Source organism: Cyprinus carpio, chromosome A11 (assembly GCF_018340385.1).
Source record: "Cyprinus carpio isolate SPL01 chromosome A11, ASM1834038v1, whole genome shotgun sequence".
In the NCBI taxonomy this organism is placed as follows: domain Eukaryota; kingdom Metazoa; phylum Chordata; class Actinopteri; order Cypriniformes; family Cyprinidae; genus Cyprinus; species Cyprinus carpio.
This window is the reverse complement of record NC_056582.1, coordinates 19,229,234-19,243,789: the sequence shown is the minus strand read 5'-3', so window position 1 is coordinate 19,243,789 and position 14,556 is coordinate 19,229,234. Positions and strand designations below refer to the sequence as shown.

The following is a 14,556-nucleotide window of genomic DNA, read 5'->3' as shown; positions in this document are numbered from 1 at the left end:
GAATCTTTCAATTTCTTCCTCAAATGCTCTAGGTTTAATTCTGGTGATTTCCTGGGCCATTCCAACAACTTTATTTTCTTCCTCTTGAACCAGTTCAGAGTCTTCTTTGAAGTATGTTTTGAATGATTGTCCCACTGGAAGGTCCATCTATGTGTCTCATCCTTATCATCCTGGTGGATGGCAACGATTCATCTTAAGAATTTCTGGGTGCATGGATCCATTCATCTTCCCTTCAATAATATGGATTTTGCCAATACCATGAAAAGCAAAAATGTTCCATACCATGATACTTCCACCTCCAACCTTCACTGTTGGCATGGTATTTTTAGGGTCATATGAAGAGCCATTTATCCGCCAAGCATAGCTTTTGGTATTATTGTTAAAAAGTTACAATTTTTGTCTCGTCTGACCAGATTACATTCTTCCAGTAATTCATGTTGTGTAGCAAACTTCAAACGAGTTTCAGCATGCCTTTTCTTCAATGATAGATCCTCCTAGAGTGAGCATGCATGAAGGCTGTAGCAATGGAGTGCATTCAGACAGCAACATAGTTTTGGCCCAGATCCGGTCCACATCTGGCCCGCGTGAAATCCATGCGGGCCAGATGTGGGCCGGTTCTGGGCCGATACTGCTTTTCTCTGTGACAGCTGTACCTGCTAGTCTTTCTGGAGCATTTTCTGAGTGGTCATTGGCTCTTTGGTTACTCTTCTGACTAACCTTCTGACTCCCTGACCAGAAATCTTGCAAGAAGCTCCTATGCAAGGCCAATTGATGGTGAATTGATGTTCCTTCCACTTGAATGTAATGGCCCCCATGGTGCTTTCAAGAAAATGTAGGAGTTGTGAAATCTGTTGGTAACCAGTTCCATTGTTATGTAGCACAACAATCTTGTTGCAAAGGTCTTGGGATAGCTCTTTGTCTCTACCCATCATGAGATGTTTGTATACGTGAATTCAGAGGTGAGTAAGCCCTTTTCTAACATATCAACATGCACTAAACTAGCTGACTGTTATAGTACACGGCAAGTACAGACATGGCAAATATTAATAGACAATGACGTTGAAAAAAGTGTCAACGAAGTCATAACTTTCAGTAAGGTTGAGATTTACATAAGGCCCCTCCATGCCAAATAATCACTCAGAGTCCTGTGCAGATGAGCCGTCTGCATGCAGATACTATTTCAAGGCTGTTAATGTAACTGCATTTTAAAATAACATGGTGGGTGGCGTACTTTCAGATTTTTGACAAAATATTTAAATCTCAAAAGTCTCACATTCTTGTACTTGGCTCCATGCAGCATATAATAAAGAAGTATGACTAATAGATGATCATTCAGGATGTTTATTTTGAAAGCTTTAAAGTCAGTTGAAGAATACAGAGGTTAAAGTGGAGAGAGGCCAGTCCTCAGTGTATTCACAGGTTGACAGTCAAACACACTGAGAAAAACAGAGAGAATGAGGAAATCAACAGACATCGAACACCAAAGGCAATAGTGAAGCACTATTTCAAAAATTGCTTTTAATTTGTATTACACAGTATCTAGTTGCGGTTTCAGTATACATGAATGCTATAAAAGTTGTTTTTTTCAGACCTACATGAAACTTATCCCTCTTTATTTTAGGTTCTACCAGTATGAGCTTTAAGAATTTTGATACGAAATCAAAGACAATAAATAAATAAAAAACATCTTAAAGTCTCAGAGTAAATAAAGGTATGGGATAGATTTTAGAAAGGAAATATTTTGTAAAAGCAAAGAGAAGTGAAAGATACAAAATGACAATGATACATGTAAGATCTAAAGTATATCATAGCTCACTTCAGTAGAAACCTGTGACAGCACACACACAACCCATGCTGTGCATCATCTTCAAATCAATAGACCACTGACAGCATAATTGCATATCAAGGCCTTCGTCAGTCAATCCTCCACTGACTCCTGTGATGTTTAGAAAATTACACCATGTCGCCACTGCACAATTACAAATCATTGGCCACTGGAGGGGAAACTTTCATCACTGTTTTTGTTCACCTGTATGATAGGCTGGAAATAATGGTACAATAGGTGCACTGGCTTCACCTGACCTGTTTAAGTCCGAAGCTTCTCACCCTTCTTGTATGACATTACTATTGTCAACTTCAACGGAGGACACGCCAATCAGAAATTGAGTGTTCACACAGACACTGACATTGAGAGTAGCATCACAGTATCGCAGTTGTAGACTATTGCTCATATTAAGAGGTCGACCGTTTCTTTTTGCTTTCGTCAAGCTCTTTTAATCCTACATCACCTGCCATTTGTCTGTGCTAAAATAGAAATATGTTTTTATACTGTATACATCAACCTGTTCATGTTAAAATCATGACGGCACAAAATGATTTTACATTTACTGTAGAACGCATCAACTAAGAAATTAATGTACGGCCATCATGAGTGACAGACAGTAAACACAGTAATCACTAGTGAACTGTGAATGTTTAATGAGAAAGATCTGTATGAAACTGTTAAAGATGGGGTGTATGTTGCTTACAGAAGACATTTCTATAAAAAAAAGTCAAAGGCAAAAAAGCTATCTGTTAAAATGTTAAATCATTAGAGCTAGGGTTTGGTTAATAGTGCTAGACTCAATTAGGATCATTAGTTTATAAGATTGTTTGCTTTAGTCAGAATCTACCTAATATAGAGTGCTGCAGGGATAAAGTATTTTTGTAGCCCAAGTTATCATCACCCTGGTTCCCTTGACAAACAGCCTATAGAATTTTGGTTATTGCAAAAAATAAGCTCTGTGACTAATGAATTTATGATTCTTACACATTTTAATCAAGATAATCACAAACAAACAAATGTTTTATTAATTTTGAAACCTAAATACAATCACCTGAAGTATAAAGTTAGGCTATAAACAAACTACATCAGGGTCACACAACTTCAATGTCACCATCACGCTTCTGATAACTTTATCTCTCTTTTTTTACATTTCAATCTAAAAGTCTCAATCTTTAAAATCTATGAGTTGGAAAAGTTTGAGTTAGAATAGTTTGCAAGAATGTGAGTATAAAGACAACAAGGTTGTAAAAGCACACTAGTAATTTTCCCGTTCGGCCTGATGATGTCTTAAAATCTTATTTCAGGCATTTATCCAAGATCCATTTAAGAAGCCATTGACTTTACAATGATGAAAGTGCAAAAATATGAATTATTTCCTGCAGTACTTATGGGTTACTAAATGAGAACTTGGTTATTGTAATCTGAATTTATGTGCCTTTCTTAAAAGAGAATTTTGAGCATTTTTATAGGGGTTCAAATCGATAAGTAATATAATAATTTGAAATAATCTGTTTTCTATAAGTTATATAAATAAAAGTGTCTTAACAGGAATGAGTAAATATCTGATACCTGTTACATATTTGCAATTTAAAAAGATCTGGATTAATTTAAAAAAAATCTATAATTTATATTTTTATAATTTTATGTTTAAGTCTAATAAATATCTCAGAATATATTCAAATGCATTATATATTAATAGAGGGAGATACAATGAAAAAAAAATATAATGATTGAGTAAATATTCAACCCAACGAAAGAGTCTCAAAGTATGACCACTGTAACTTATGTACATCTATGCTTCAGATGAAATCCTATTGAAAACAAATTTCACTGTGCATGGCTGAATACTTTTAAAATGGACAGGTATATTACTCAAAACATGTACAATGTATGGAAATGAGTATATAATACATTATAAGAACAAATCAGTTTTTCCACTGTTCATGTGGCTAGCTACCAAGCAGATTTGAAGTATTTCTTAAGTTTACCTACTCTGCTCCATTTATTGGGCCACATGTCTCAACCATTAAAATGCCATAAAATGAATTTAGCCGCCTTAGTTGCTGCTGAAGTATTTTTCATATAAACTGATGGCAACATTTCATGAGTGTGTGTTTGATCAAGACATGAAATGTCCACATAAAGCTGAAGCTGAATGTGTCAGTTGCCTGGACATGAGTGTCATAAACAGCAGATTTGAAAAAGCATGCTGTTCTTGGCTACGTCTAATCTACAGAGGTTAGGAAGCTATTTACAGAAACTTTACATTGCACATGAAGCTGTGTATCTGTGCTCCTCTGACTACCTGCCTCAAGACAGACGTTAACTAACCTCAATGCAAAAAAAATTAAAAAGTAACTTTATAAAATGAGGCCTGCTTTGATAATCTATCCTAAAACATTTATGCAGATCAGTGCTGAAATTTTCAATCTCGGCTTAATGTAAGCAGAAAACAACTTTTTTCTTCTTTTATGCAAAGTTAAAGTAGCCAGAGCCTTCGATACATGTCACACAGCTTGTGATTCAATAGAAAACAGATGGTTGCTGGGAAATGTTTTAGAAGTCGGCTCATGATAGAGCATGTTGAGATTAATGCTATGAGCTGTGGGATCAGTATTAGCATGCTTACTGCTTATATACAAGTGTGTGGGATCTAAACGCAAGTGGGAGAGAGGTAGCGAGATTAACCACTCTGTTCCTCCCCTGTGTCCGATGGCAGGGGGGCTAAAGCCTCTCCGTTGCATCGTGATGTTGGATCAGGCTGTTCGGGAGCTGGGGCATGGAGAACAGGCTCAGCTGGCGGCTGGACGGTGGCAGCCATTGCTTCAGCATTGGAAGCTTCCACAGCAGGGGCTTCTGTGCTCGTCGAGTTGCTTTCAGCAGTACTCGATGGCGCTGTGGAGGCCTCAGATAGAGCTTGAGGGTTTTCCTGAGCCCCTGCTGCAGGGTTAGGTGCACCTGGTACGGCTGCTGCTGCTGCTGCTGTCTGATGCTCTGGTGCCCTGAGACGCTTCATCATGGTTGTGACCCGTACGGCTTTCTACAGGGAGGTAATAATTCAAATTTAATTTGGAAAAACTCAGCTTACTAACACAAAAGCATTTTTAAGAGTAAACTTCATCCAGAAATTACCTTCCACTTAGCTTTAGCAAAGTTCTTCTCGATTTGTGCACACACATTTTCCTTGATGTTCTTGTCTGAAGCAGCATTTCCAGATATCCTTTAACAGTACAAGAAAGCTTATTACATGTGACCCTGGACCACAAAACCAGTCTCAAGTTGCTGGGGCAATAGCCAAAAAAAACAAAAAACAAACATTGTATGGGTCAAAATTATAGATTTTTCTTTTATGCCAAAAATCATTAGAATATTAAGTAAAGATCATGTTCCATGAAGATTTTTTGTAAATTTACTACCATAAATATATCAAAACATATTTTTTGATTAGTAATATGTATTGCTAAGAACTTCATTTGGACAACTTTAAAGGTGATTTTCTCAGTATTTTGATTTTTTTTTTTTGCACCATCAGATTCTAGATATTCAAATAGTTGTCTTGACCAAATATTGTCCTATCCTAACAAACCATACATCAAAGGAAAGCTTATTTATTCAGCTTTAAGATGATGTATAAATCTTTCTCTGGTGAGAAATTGGTCCTTATGACTGGTTTTATGGTCCTGGGAAATATTGTTTTTAGATACAATTCCGTTTGAAGGTATATTCCCTGGAAGGTTCAATTATGTTATTTTGTTTTAGATGGTAGTTTTTTTTTTGTTTGAGGGTTTGTTATATTATTTTCTTTAAGAAACTAATACTTTTGTTCAATTTAAAAAAATATAAAGCATGACATGTTTCTTAAGCAGCAAATCAGCATATTTCTGATTTGTGAAGGATTTGTGACACGTAAAGGGATAGTTACATGAAGATTTCTGAAGGATCATGTGATTTACTCACCCTCAAGCCAATCTAGGTGTATATGACTTTCTTCATTCAGACAAATACAATCAGAGTTATAGTAAAAAATATGTCCTGGGTCTTCCAAGCTTTATAATGGCAGTGAATGGAGGCCAAGATTTAGAATCAAAATAAAGTGCATAAATCTATAATTTAAAGTACTTCACACGGCTAAACCGTAATCTCTATCTTTCTGTCATATGCATGTTCACAAAAGAGTGGCGTTCCAGGGGATGACGTGGGATGTAGGTTTAACGTAAGCTCTGATGATAAGTGATGAAAACAAAACACCGGTCACCAATTTGAAGTACAAAGTTCCAGGGGATGACGTGGGATGTAGGTTTAACGTAACCAAATTAGAGAGGGGTTTTCCAGTACAAAATTAGGATTTGTAAAGAAATGTGTCAGAGAATTTCGATATAAGCCAAGCAGAGAGGGGGTAAGAAGTTAGGGTTTTTAATTTGTTTGCCAAGCAGAGAGGGGTTTTCCTTTGTTTAAAAAAAACTTGGTTCTCGTGAGATATAAGTAAAGTTGTTAAATATGCATGAGGAAAAGGACTGTAAAATAAAGTGCTACCGATATTTTTCTTACACAAATGCATCGATTCTCTTCAGGAGGCCTAACCCCCTGGAGCCGTGTGAAGCACTTTTATGATGGATGGAAACCCCCATTCACTGCCCTTATTAAGCTTGGAAGAATCAGGACATTTTTTAATATAACTTTGTATTTGTCTGATAGAAGAAAGTCATATAATATTATCAATAATCCAAAATTTTACTGACCCCAAACTTTTGAACTATAGTGTATTTCATACCCCAAACTTTCTAGCAATAGTTATGAATGCCAATATATTAAGTAATTTTCAGGTATATTGATACTATAAGTACCATTCATGGTTGATGGCTTCTTGTGCAGTCAACCTCTGATCCTGGTCCACCTCCATAAGACGAGACACTAAGTTTTTAGCTGTTGATAGACAAAATGGGACATGTAACTTAGTAAATACAACTGAACTGTCATGTCATGTCTTTAAAATGTGTGCTTGTGTTTTATCAGTATTCTTTAGTTAAAGTACCGGAGTCTGAAATTTCATCCCAATATGGTGAGTCAAACTCATAGTCTCCAGCAAGAATCTTTCGGAAGAGGTTCTTGTCATGGTTTTCATAGTCATCATCATCTGTTTCATCATAGAATGGAGGATTTCCAGAGAGCCTGTGCATGAGATGTGGGAAGTCATTACAAACTGTGAGAAGGGTCTGGGTAATGGTACTGTCATGCCCACACAGCTCACTGACATGCATTTTGCACATAAAATTAGCATAATATTGGCATTTTTTATCATTGTACAGATTTTGTGGAAACTGCAGAAACACTGTGTGAATTAAATGATTTTGATCTATTAAAATGGTATCATAACTTTCACATTTACTCCTCAGACAGCTCATTCTAGTCAGAGTGGGTGGTTTTTGGCCAGAATAAGGTACAATGTGGACCACAATGATAATGAAACGTCTGGCTGTGGAAGACTAGTTAAATGGTGTCTGTAAATAAAGCTACTATGAGATCCTGGTTTTGGTTTATAGAAGAATACACTCACAATATGTACATGATCACACCAAGGGCCCAGCAGTCCACAGGTCGGCCATATCTCTGTCTCCCAACAACCTCTGGGGCTGGTTGAAAAAAAATGGACAAGGACAAATCATTTATGGAAACATACTCTGATTACCACAGTCTGCTATTTTAATTTGGACAAATGCATGCCCATGTAAACAGAAAATTCAGTTTGCTCTCGCTTTAATCTTGTTGTTGTTGTTCCATCTGTTGCATCTGCCCCATGAGTGTTTCGTTTTGAAGAGCTTCTTACCCAGATACTCTGGGGTTCCACAGGGCTCTTTGATGAGTCCATTCTCCAGTTTTGCCAGATGGAAATCACTGATGACTATTTTCGAATGTTTCAGTCGGTTGTAATACACCAGATTCTCAAGCTAGAGGGAATGAGAATGACAATGACATGATGCTTCAAAACAGACTTTGTTTGTGTGCACAACTGATGTAAAACAAGTAACATTCTAGACCAAAAATTAGGAACGCTATTTACTGAACAGGAATAATATACTTTATTATTAGTAAATGTATTAAACATAGATATAGCACAACTACATGTCATTGTTTGCAAAGTCAGTAAGCATGTGTCTTTGATTATGGTAACAGCTACTAGTCACCAGGGCTTTGTAAAAAAAATTCGAATTATTTTATTATCTAAATTAAATCTGTTTAGTATGTAATCTGCATAAATAATTTTCCATAATATTTTCAAGTATTTTTTCCTTGTTTTCCAGTAAAAAGATGTCATATTTTCATTTTCCTATAGGCAAATTGCCTTTCCATATTTTAGACATTAACCACATTAAAGTTAGGTAGATTTATGCTTAAATGATTTGCCAACAGGCAAAAATAAATATATAAATAAATAAAATTAACTAAACTATCTTACTTGAGAAGCTAATAACTTTTGTGGATGTTTGATGCTAAACAAGAAAATTTACTGAAGAATTTTATAAGAAATATATAAAGAGAGAGCAAGCGATAGATAGATATAAACTGATATAGATATATATTTATTTTTTAGTGAATAGCAACAAAAATGAACAAATCTGGAATTTGAATTAGAATTTTTTAGATTAGTGATGTGTCTGTTTTTTTACATCATTACAACAATATTATGACAATAATTAACATTGACAACAATAGATATTGGATATTGACAACAATAAACAAACAGATCTGATATCATCACATAAAAAAATTAAAGTGCAGTCCTAAAAATTGGATTTGAAAACCAAAACAGAATTGTGTGTTTTAGTGGAAGTCTCTAGGTAACAGAGTTATTTAATTATGAACTAGATGACCACCAGAGGGCACTGTGTGATGTACCTTTAGGTTCCTGTGAACGATCTTCAAGCTGTGCAGGTAAGCAACTGCCTCCATCACCTGTCTGATAACATTGCTGGTGTCCTTCTCAGAATAATAGCCTTGATCCAGAATCCAGTCGAATACCTCCCGACCTGTGGCTCTGCAAGAAAACACAACATGCTGAGCTGTTTTTTCTGTGCAATTATGAATTATTCACTCCCTGCTTTAAGTTCTTTTCACTCTTGTCAGGAAAAAAAAACTGCAAGTGATCCGCTGGCACCTTTGTCGACCCCAGGAGTTTAAACGTTGGCCCCTTTAAAAGCTATACTTGATCATGCAGGTGTAGCAGACGCAAACCATCCAGTCCATGCCACACATACAGCGTACAGCAGGGACGAGGCATTAAATTAATGAATGCAAATCCAAACAGACAGGAAGGAATGTGACAAGGACGAGGCGGTATAATCGTGCTAGGACAGTCTGAGTGCAGGGTTTATTTCTGTTATGTCTCAGGAAACAGCAGCTGCAGCTTTAGCCTCTTGAAGTTAGTATCGACATGAATTGAAGGGAACCTTTTTTGCCAAATAACATTTGCCTGAGGAATTGGTTTTTTGCAGTTTTTATGTCAGTGTTTTGCCCTGGGCATTCAGTACCAGCATGCTGTCTGAGAGACAGGCGGCTGCTTTCAAATGCTTGTTTAAAATTAATACACATTATTAAAGACATATTATTGGGAGATATATAGTGTCAACTGATATTTATATGCATTTTATATATGTAGTCAGCTAAATTGTTCTCACTGATTTACATTACAAGCAATCAGAATTTCATCTATTTTTTTTGCCATATAATATCAGCAACTGAACCAAATAGGTGTTTTTTCCCTCGAGTACTACAGCTCCATACTCTCACTATATCATACTACAGTATATGAGAGTATACAAAAAAATCAATACAAAAACACATATGCTAATTTTTTTTTTAAAGATTGTTTTATTTTATATTTCGTTTAAAGGTTTTTCTGGTTACTATTACGTCAGACTTTACAGGGTCAATAATTCCCTTTAAATTTACATACTTGAAAACTTCAAACATTCTTTATGCTTCTCATTTGTTCTTTTCATTGACTTTTTTGAGGCAATTTTTCATTTATTTAAAAATACTTGTAGGCAACATGCCTTTTAACTTATAATTAATAATTTGCATTAATATTTAACTTTTTAAATGGTTTAGTAAAATATTTAATATGAGTATGCTGAACAGTAAATTCATTTTTTTCTGGGGTGCCGAGAAATTTCACTGATATTGGTACAAAGTACTGAAATCATTACACTCCTCCATGTACAGTTAAAAAAAAATAAACTGATTTCTGGACTTACAGCTCAAGGAAAAGATAGTACTCTTTCCGGGTCTCATAGACATCGACCAGCTGGAGGATGTTGGGGTGTTTCACCCTGTGGAGGAGAGATGGACAATCAGTTAGGAGACAGTTTGTGGCACACAGGAGGTTGAAACACATGCAGCTTTGTGCCCAGATTTATCCGGGCCTGCCATCAACCCCACACTCGTGCCCCATCTGCCACCGCAGAGTCATCCAATGCCACTCATACACGCCTGCATCCCTACTATTTGCATATCACATGGATTCCTATATCCGCTATAATCATATTTAATTAAACAACAAATGTCAGCATTATCATTTATGTTCTGTGGCTGAATCACATCTGTTCAAATCAGCATTTATGTATGTATGCTTTGCGTAATTGTTTTTTCATTGCAACTGTTGTTGTTGGCTAATCACTAGAGTATTTGTAACGCATTATTTTTATTATGAAAAAGTCCTATTTAAATAAAACAAGATTAACTGAATAGCAGATGTAACAAAGCAGATGTTTGCTTCTGTTAAAGCATATTACATTCAAGCACGTATAATCATATAACTTTATGGACATGGACACTATAAAGAAGTGTTTCGGAATTTTATAAAGGTGGTTATGTCAGCCAACTTTTACATTAAGAAATTAATACACTGATTATGCTTGGAAGACATAAATGTGCACTTTCCCCAGCAATAGTGAGGGGAACTAAAGGTGAACTCATAAAAAACCTGCTCATTCTAAAAGTGACATTTCTTTTATGTGTTATTCATGAGCTGTTGTGATTTGTGAGCGGGACACAAATGCAGCACTGCAAAATCAAAGTGACATCAGGGACTCTGATGACTCAGCTCATGTTAGATCAGCCTCCTAGATGCAGTATAATCATATGTAATCATAAACTATGCAAAGCATTTATATTTAATATCTCAAGGCTTTGACACGTTTGGTATATGTAACGAAATGTGTTGCATCATTAGGTGTTTTGTGTACTTTCCCTCTTTTGAGAGGACTGAAAATTTTGATAATGAACATAGGCTATGCATGGCTCCACAAAGCTGAGAAGCTTTTTTGTTAAAATCCACTGTGTGGTTTCACTTTTTACTAACTTTAAAAAAACTTAACAGTGTGCTAGTTATATTATATGGGTGTTTTGAAACTGAAACAATATGTTCAATACTCTTATAAAACCTCAAATCTCTGTGCGATTAAACTTGTTCAGATCAAGATTATGTACAGTAGCTACAAGTTTGCACTCACATATTTGCATTGAGTATTTTTTTTAGACCTTATGCAGTGAAAATAATTTATTAATAAATGCATCTATTACAGTTTGTTGCGACTGATTTGCGAAAAGGAAAAATCACTTTTTGGAGTCATGAAAGTGACAACAAACTAACTCAGCACATTGAGGATTTGAGCAAGCGATCTTCTGCAATACACAAATCATCTTAGAGGAACAACAGTGTTTAAGAATCATTTTTCATGAAGGAAAATTATGATTCTACTTAAACCAAATTAAATCAAAATAGCCGACCTGAGGACAGCAAAGAAAGTCCAATTCTACAAAACGATTGTGAAGGGTTTTGAAAAAGAAAACTGTGTGTAACTCACATCTTTAGGATGAGAATCTCGTTTTTGGCAGCCTTCCGCACTTTTCTTCCATCTTTCTTCAGGAATTTTTTGCAGGTGTACATTTTCAGCGTGTTCTTATCCTTTGCCCTGAAGATCTCACAGAACTCCTCCTTGAGAAGAAAGTGATTTTATTGCACTAATTACATTAGAATTTAGAGTGAAATTAAGGAATTGTACGCACAAAAATGAACTTTCTGTGAATTAGTGTATAAAGTCTTTATACACAGCTTGAAATCTCTATTCTAATTGGTCAGTCATTTTCTATAACTTTCCTACAATGTACAAGTTTTATGCATTTCCTAACACTCCATAGACACACATAATCAAATCAATATTTTATATTTATTAGTTTATTTGGTAAGTAGCAGTATAATTAGAGGGATAATGCACAGTCGATTATCACAAAATAAACCCCTTTGGGATGATACAAGAGCCTGGATTTTGTGATAATTGCTGGCTGATTGCACATTATCCATAAAAAAAGGTACATTCGAAAACAACTTCTGCAAATTACATGCAAAATTAAAGGGAAAGGATTGCACAAAAACACATTTTACTTACGATTTAACAATCTGGCCCAGATCATATTTGTCTGTGATCTCTGTTGGACTGTTGTAGTCCTTCTTCTCGCCAGGTTTCAAACAGCCGAATGGCATGGCCTACCCTGCCCTTGAGAGAAACAGAAAGAATGAGAGAGGTTACAGATCAACTTAAATCCAGTTATGCATAGTCAAAACACATTGCACATTGTGTGAATATGTATTGCTCGCCCACACCACTCATTCTGGATTAATATGCATGCCGACTTACAGTAATATCATGTTCTGTGACATTTTTAATACTGAAGGGAAAAAACAACTGTGCGTAAACACTCCTGTTTGACATTCACAAACAAAACATATTTGGTGGCCCCAAACACGAGCACTGCTAAGGTCTCTCAACCAATTTAATTTTTTCAATGAAACAATATTAATGCAATTTATGGTTCTACACATGCAAAACTTGCCATAACGATGCTAGGATGTTCACTAGCAATGCTGCTAGCATTTGCCATGTGGTTATTATGGATAAGTGTTTGTAAAGTGTTTCCTACACTGTAAAACATTTTTTTTTTTTTTATTATGGAAATTTACAACTGCATACTGGTTCAATGAATGACTTCCAAATAATTATACCCAAACAAAAACATGCATATCTTAAGGTTTTTAGTTAAAATTAAACAATTATATTCACTGGACATATTTAATAGTGCTCAGGCAATTAAAGTCTAAGTAAAAAAACCTGTTGGCTAAACAAGTCCTACATCCAAACAACTGTATACACATGCACAACATGCACCTGGGGAAGACCGTAGGCATGGAGAATTCAAATGTGGATGTGCAGGAAAGCGAGCGGAGCTGAATCAGCTCAAGACCGAAATGACCATCAATCCCAGAAGACAACATATATCCATAGTCACAAATTTTAAGATGTAAGGGTTGAGTTTTGATCACTGAAATTATTCTCCAAAAGTGTTGTGTTAGGACCCTGTATAAAGTTACATGGCATTATGCAGAATTGCGAGATCATGCATTCATTGGTCTCATGATTGTGTTTTACCGGATACCCCACAGTTATCTGCTGGTATCCTATAGGTTTATTTTCCTCATGTCATTTATGTGTAAAACACTGTTAGATCAACTTCTGAGATGTTAATTTGATGCAACATTTTTTTAACAGATTTTCAACTTATACAGTGCCACTTTTGAAAGTTTCCTTCACCACATCAAGACATCCTGTTATGCATTTTGAACGTATTCAGTGTTTTTCCTTATTTAAAATGAGGTATTTTCACCAAATATGGATTTGGTTGTGGATTGAAAAAGTGAAGTTGTAGTGTTTAAATTTTTTTTTTTTGTTTTTTTTTTCTGTTTTTATTTATTACGTTTTTTGGGGGACAGTGAGAAATGTAAAACATTTAATTGCACCAATAACATTGTTCGGTTGGCTCAACATATTTCTTATTGAGCTAATGTTAACAGATTGTTGCCACAATTGATCAAATTCAATTTTCAGAAATTCAAAAATTTTGAGTTGGATAGGTCTGACTTAGGTGAAAATAGATGAAAAATATAAAGTCTTAGTACAGCACACTTCTCAGCAAGCTGAATAATTTAAGGTATCATTCACGTCTATAGCATAAACGATGTTATGCATTAAAGTTTAAGATTTACTGTAGGGTTAGGATCAGTGTTATTTTAGTTATCATTAAAATACTGTTAAAGTTTGTTTTTTTATATATTTAGAAATTTTATTTTTGTATTCCATACATTTATTTTAATTTTAAAGTTTTAGTTTTTCATCAGATAACATGTATTTATTTCAAGTAATTATTTTTTCCCCTGTTTTTAGTTTTAGGTAACTAATAAATAGGGTTAGTTGTTAAAGGGAGCGGTTCATTGCGATTTCATTTTTTTAACGTTAGTTAGTGTGTAATGTAATGTTATTTTGTAAGCAGTAGCATTTACAAATAACAGCGTATTTAAAAGTATGAGACAACAAATAAACAAAAAACATAGGCCTACCATTAAAAGCCGTTCTTGCACAGGTTCTGCACGTTCCTCTTCAATAATATCCTCTGCGTCTCAATCGGGCTCAAACTGATAAGCGATCTTAACGACGCTGTTGTTTACAATATAACCGGAGCACATGCCACTGAGGTGAGGGGCGGGACGTTTAGACGCGCACTAGAGGTGGTTTAGCCAATCACAACACACTGGGCTGGCTAACTAATCAGAGCCCATCGCCTATTTCTGAGGGAGGGGCTGCATTAAAGTAGGAAATGATCAGCGCGTTTCTCAGAGAAGG

The 14,556-nt window shown here is 35.5% G+C and overlaps 1 protein-coding gene across 1 annotated transcript in view; it reads right to left on the bottom strand.

The window, feature by feature from the left end:
* Window positions 1-1,325: 1,325 nt before the first annotated feature.
* LOC109065949 (caM kinase-like vesicle-associated protein) overlaps window positions 1,326-14,556 on the bottom strand; it is a 41,605-nt gene continuing 28,374 nt past the window's right edge. The window contains exons 2-11 of the mRNA XM_019082927.2: window positions 12,271-12,378; window positions 11,689-11,820; window positions 10,078-10,152; window positions 8,720-8,858; window positions 7,650-7,770; window positions 7,380-7,455; window positions 6,858-6,994; window positions 6,670-6,748; window positions 4,958-5,045; window positions 1,326-4,865 (exon numbers count right to left, since the gene is read on the bottom strand). Of these exons, the coding sequence (XP_018938472.1) occupies window positions 4,509-4,865; window positions 4,958-5,045; window positions 6,670-6,748; window positions 6,858-6,994; window positions 7,380-7,455; window positions 7,650-7,770; window positions 8,720-8,858; window positions 10,078-10,152; window positions 11,689-11,820; window positions 12,271-12,365 (1,299 nt within the window). The 5' untranslated portion in view covers window positions 12,366-12,378 and the 3' untranslated portion in view covers window positions 1,326-4,508. The remainder of the gene's footprint in view (window positions 4,866-4,957; window positions 5,046-6,669; window positions 6,749-6,857; window positions 6,995-7,379; window positions 7,456-7,649; window positions 7,771-8,719; window positions 8,859-10,077; window positions 10,153-11,688; window positions 11,821-12,270; window positions 12,379-14,556) is intronic.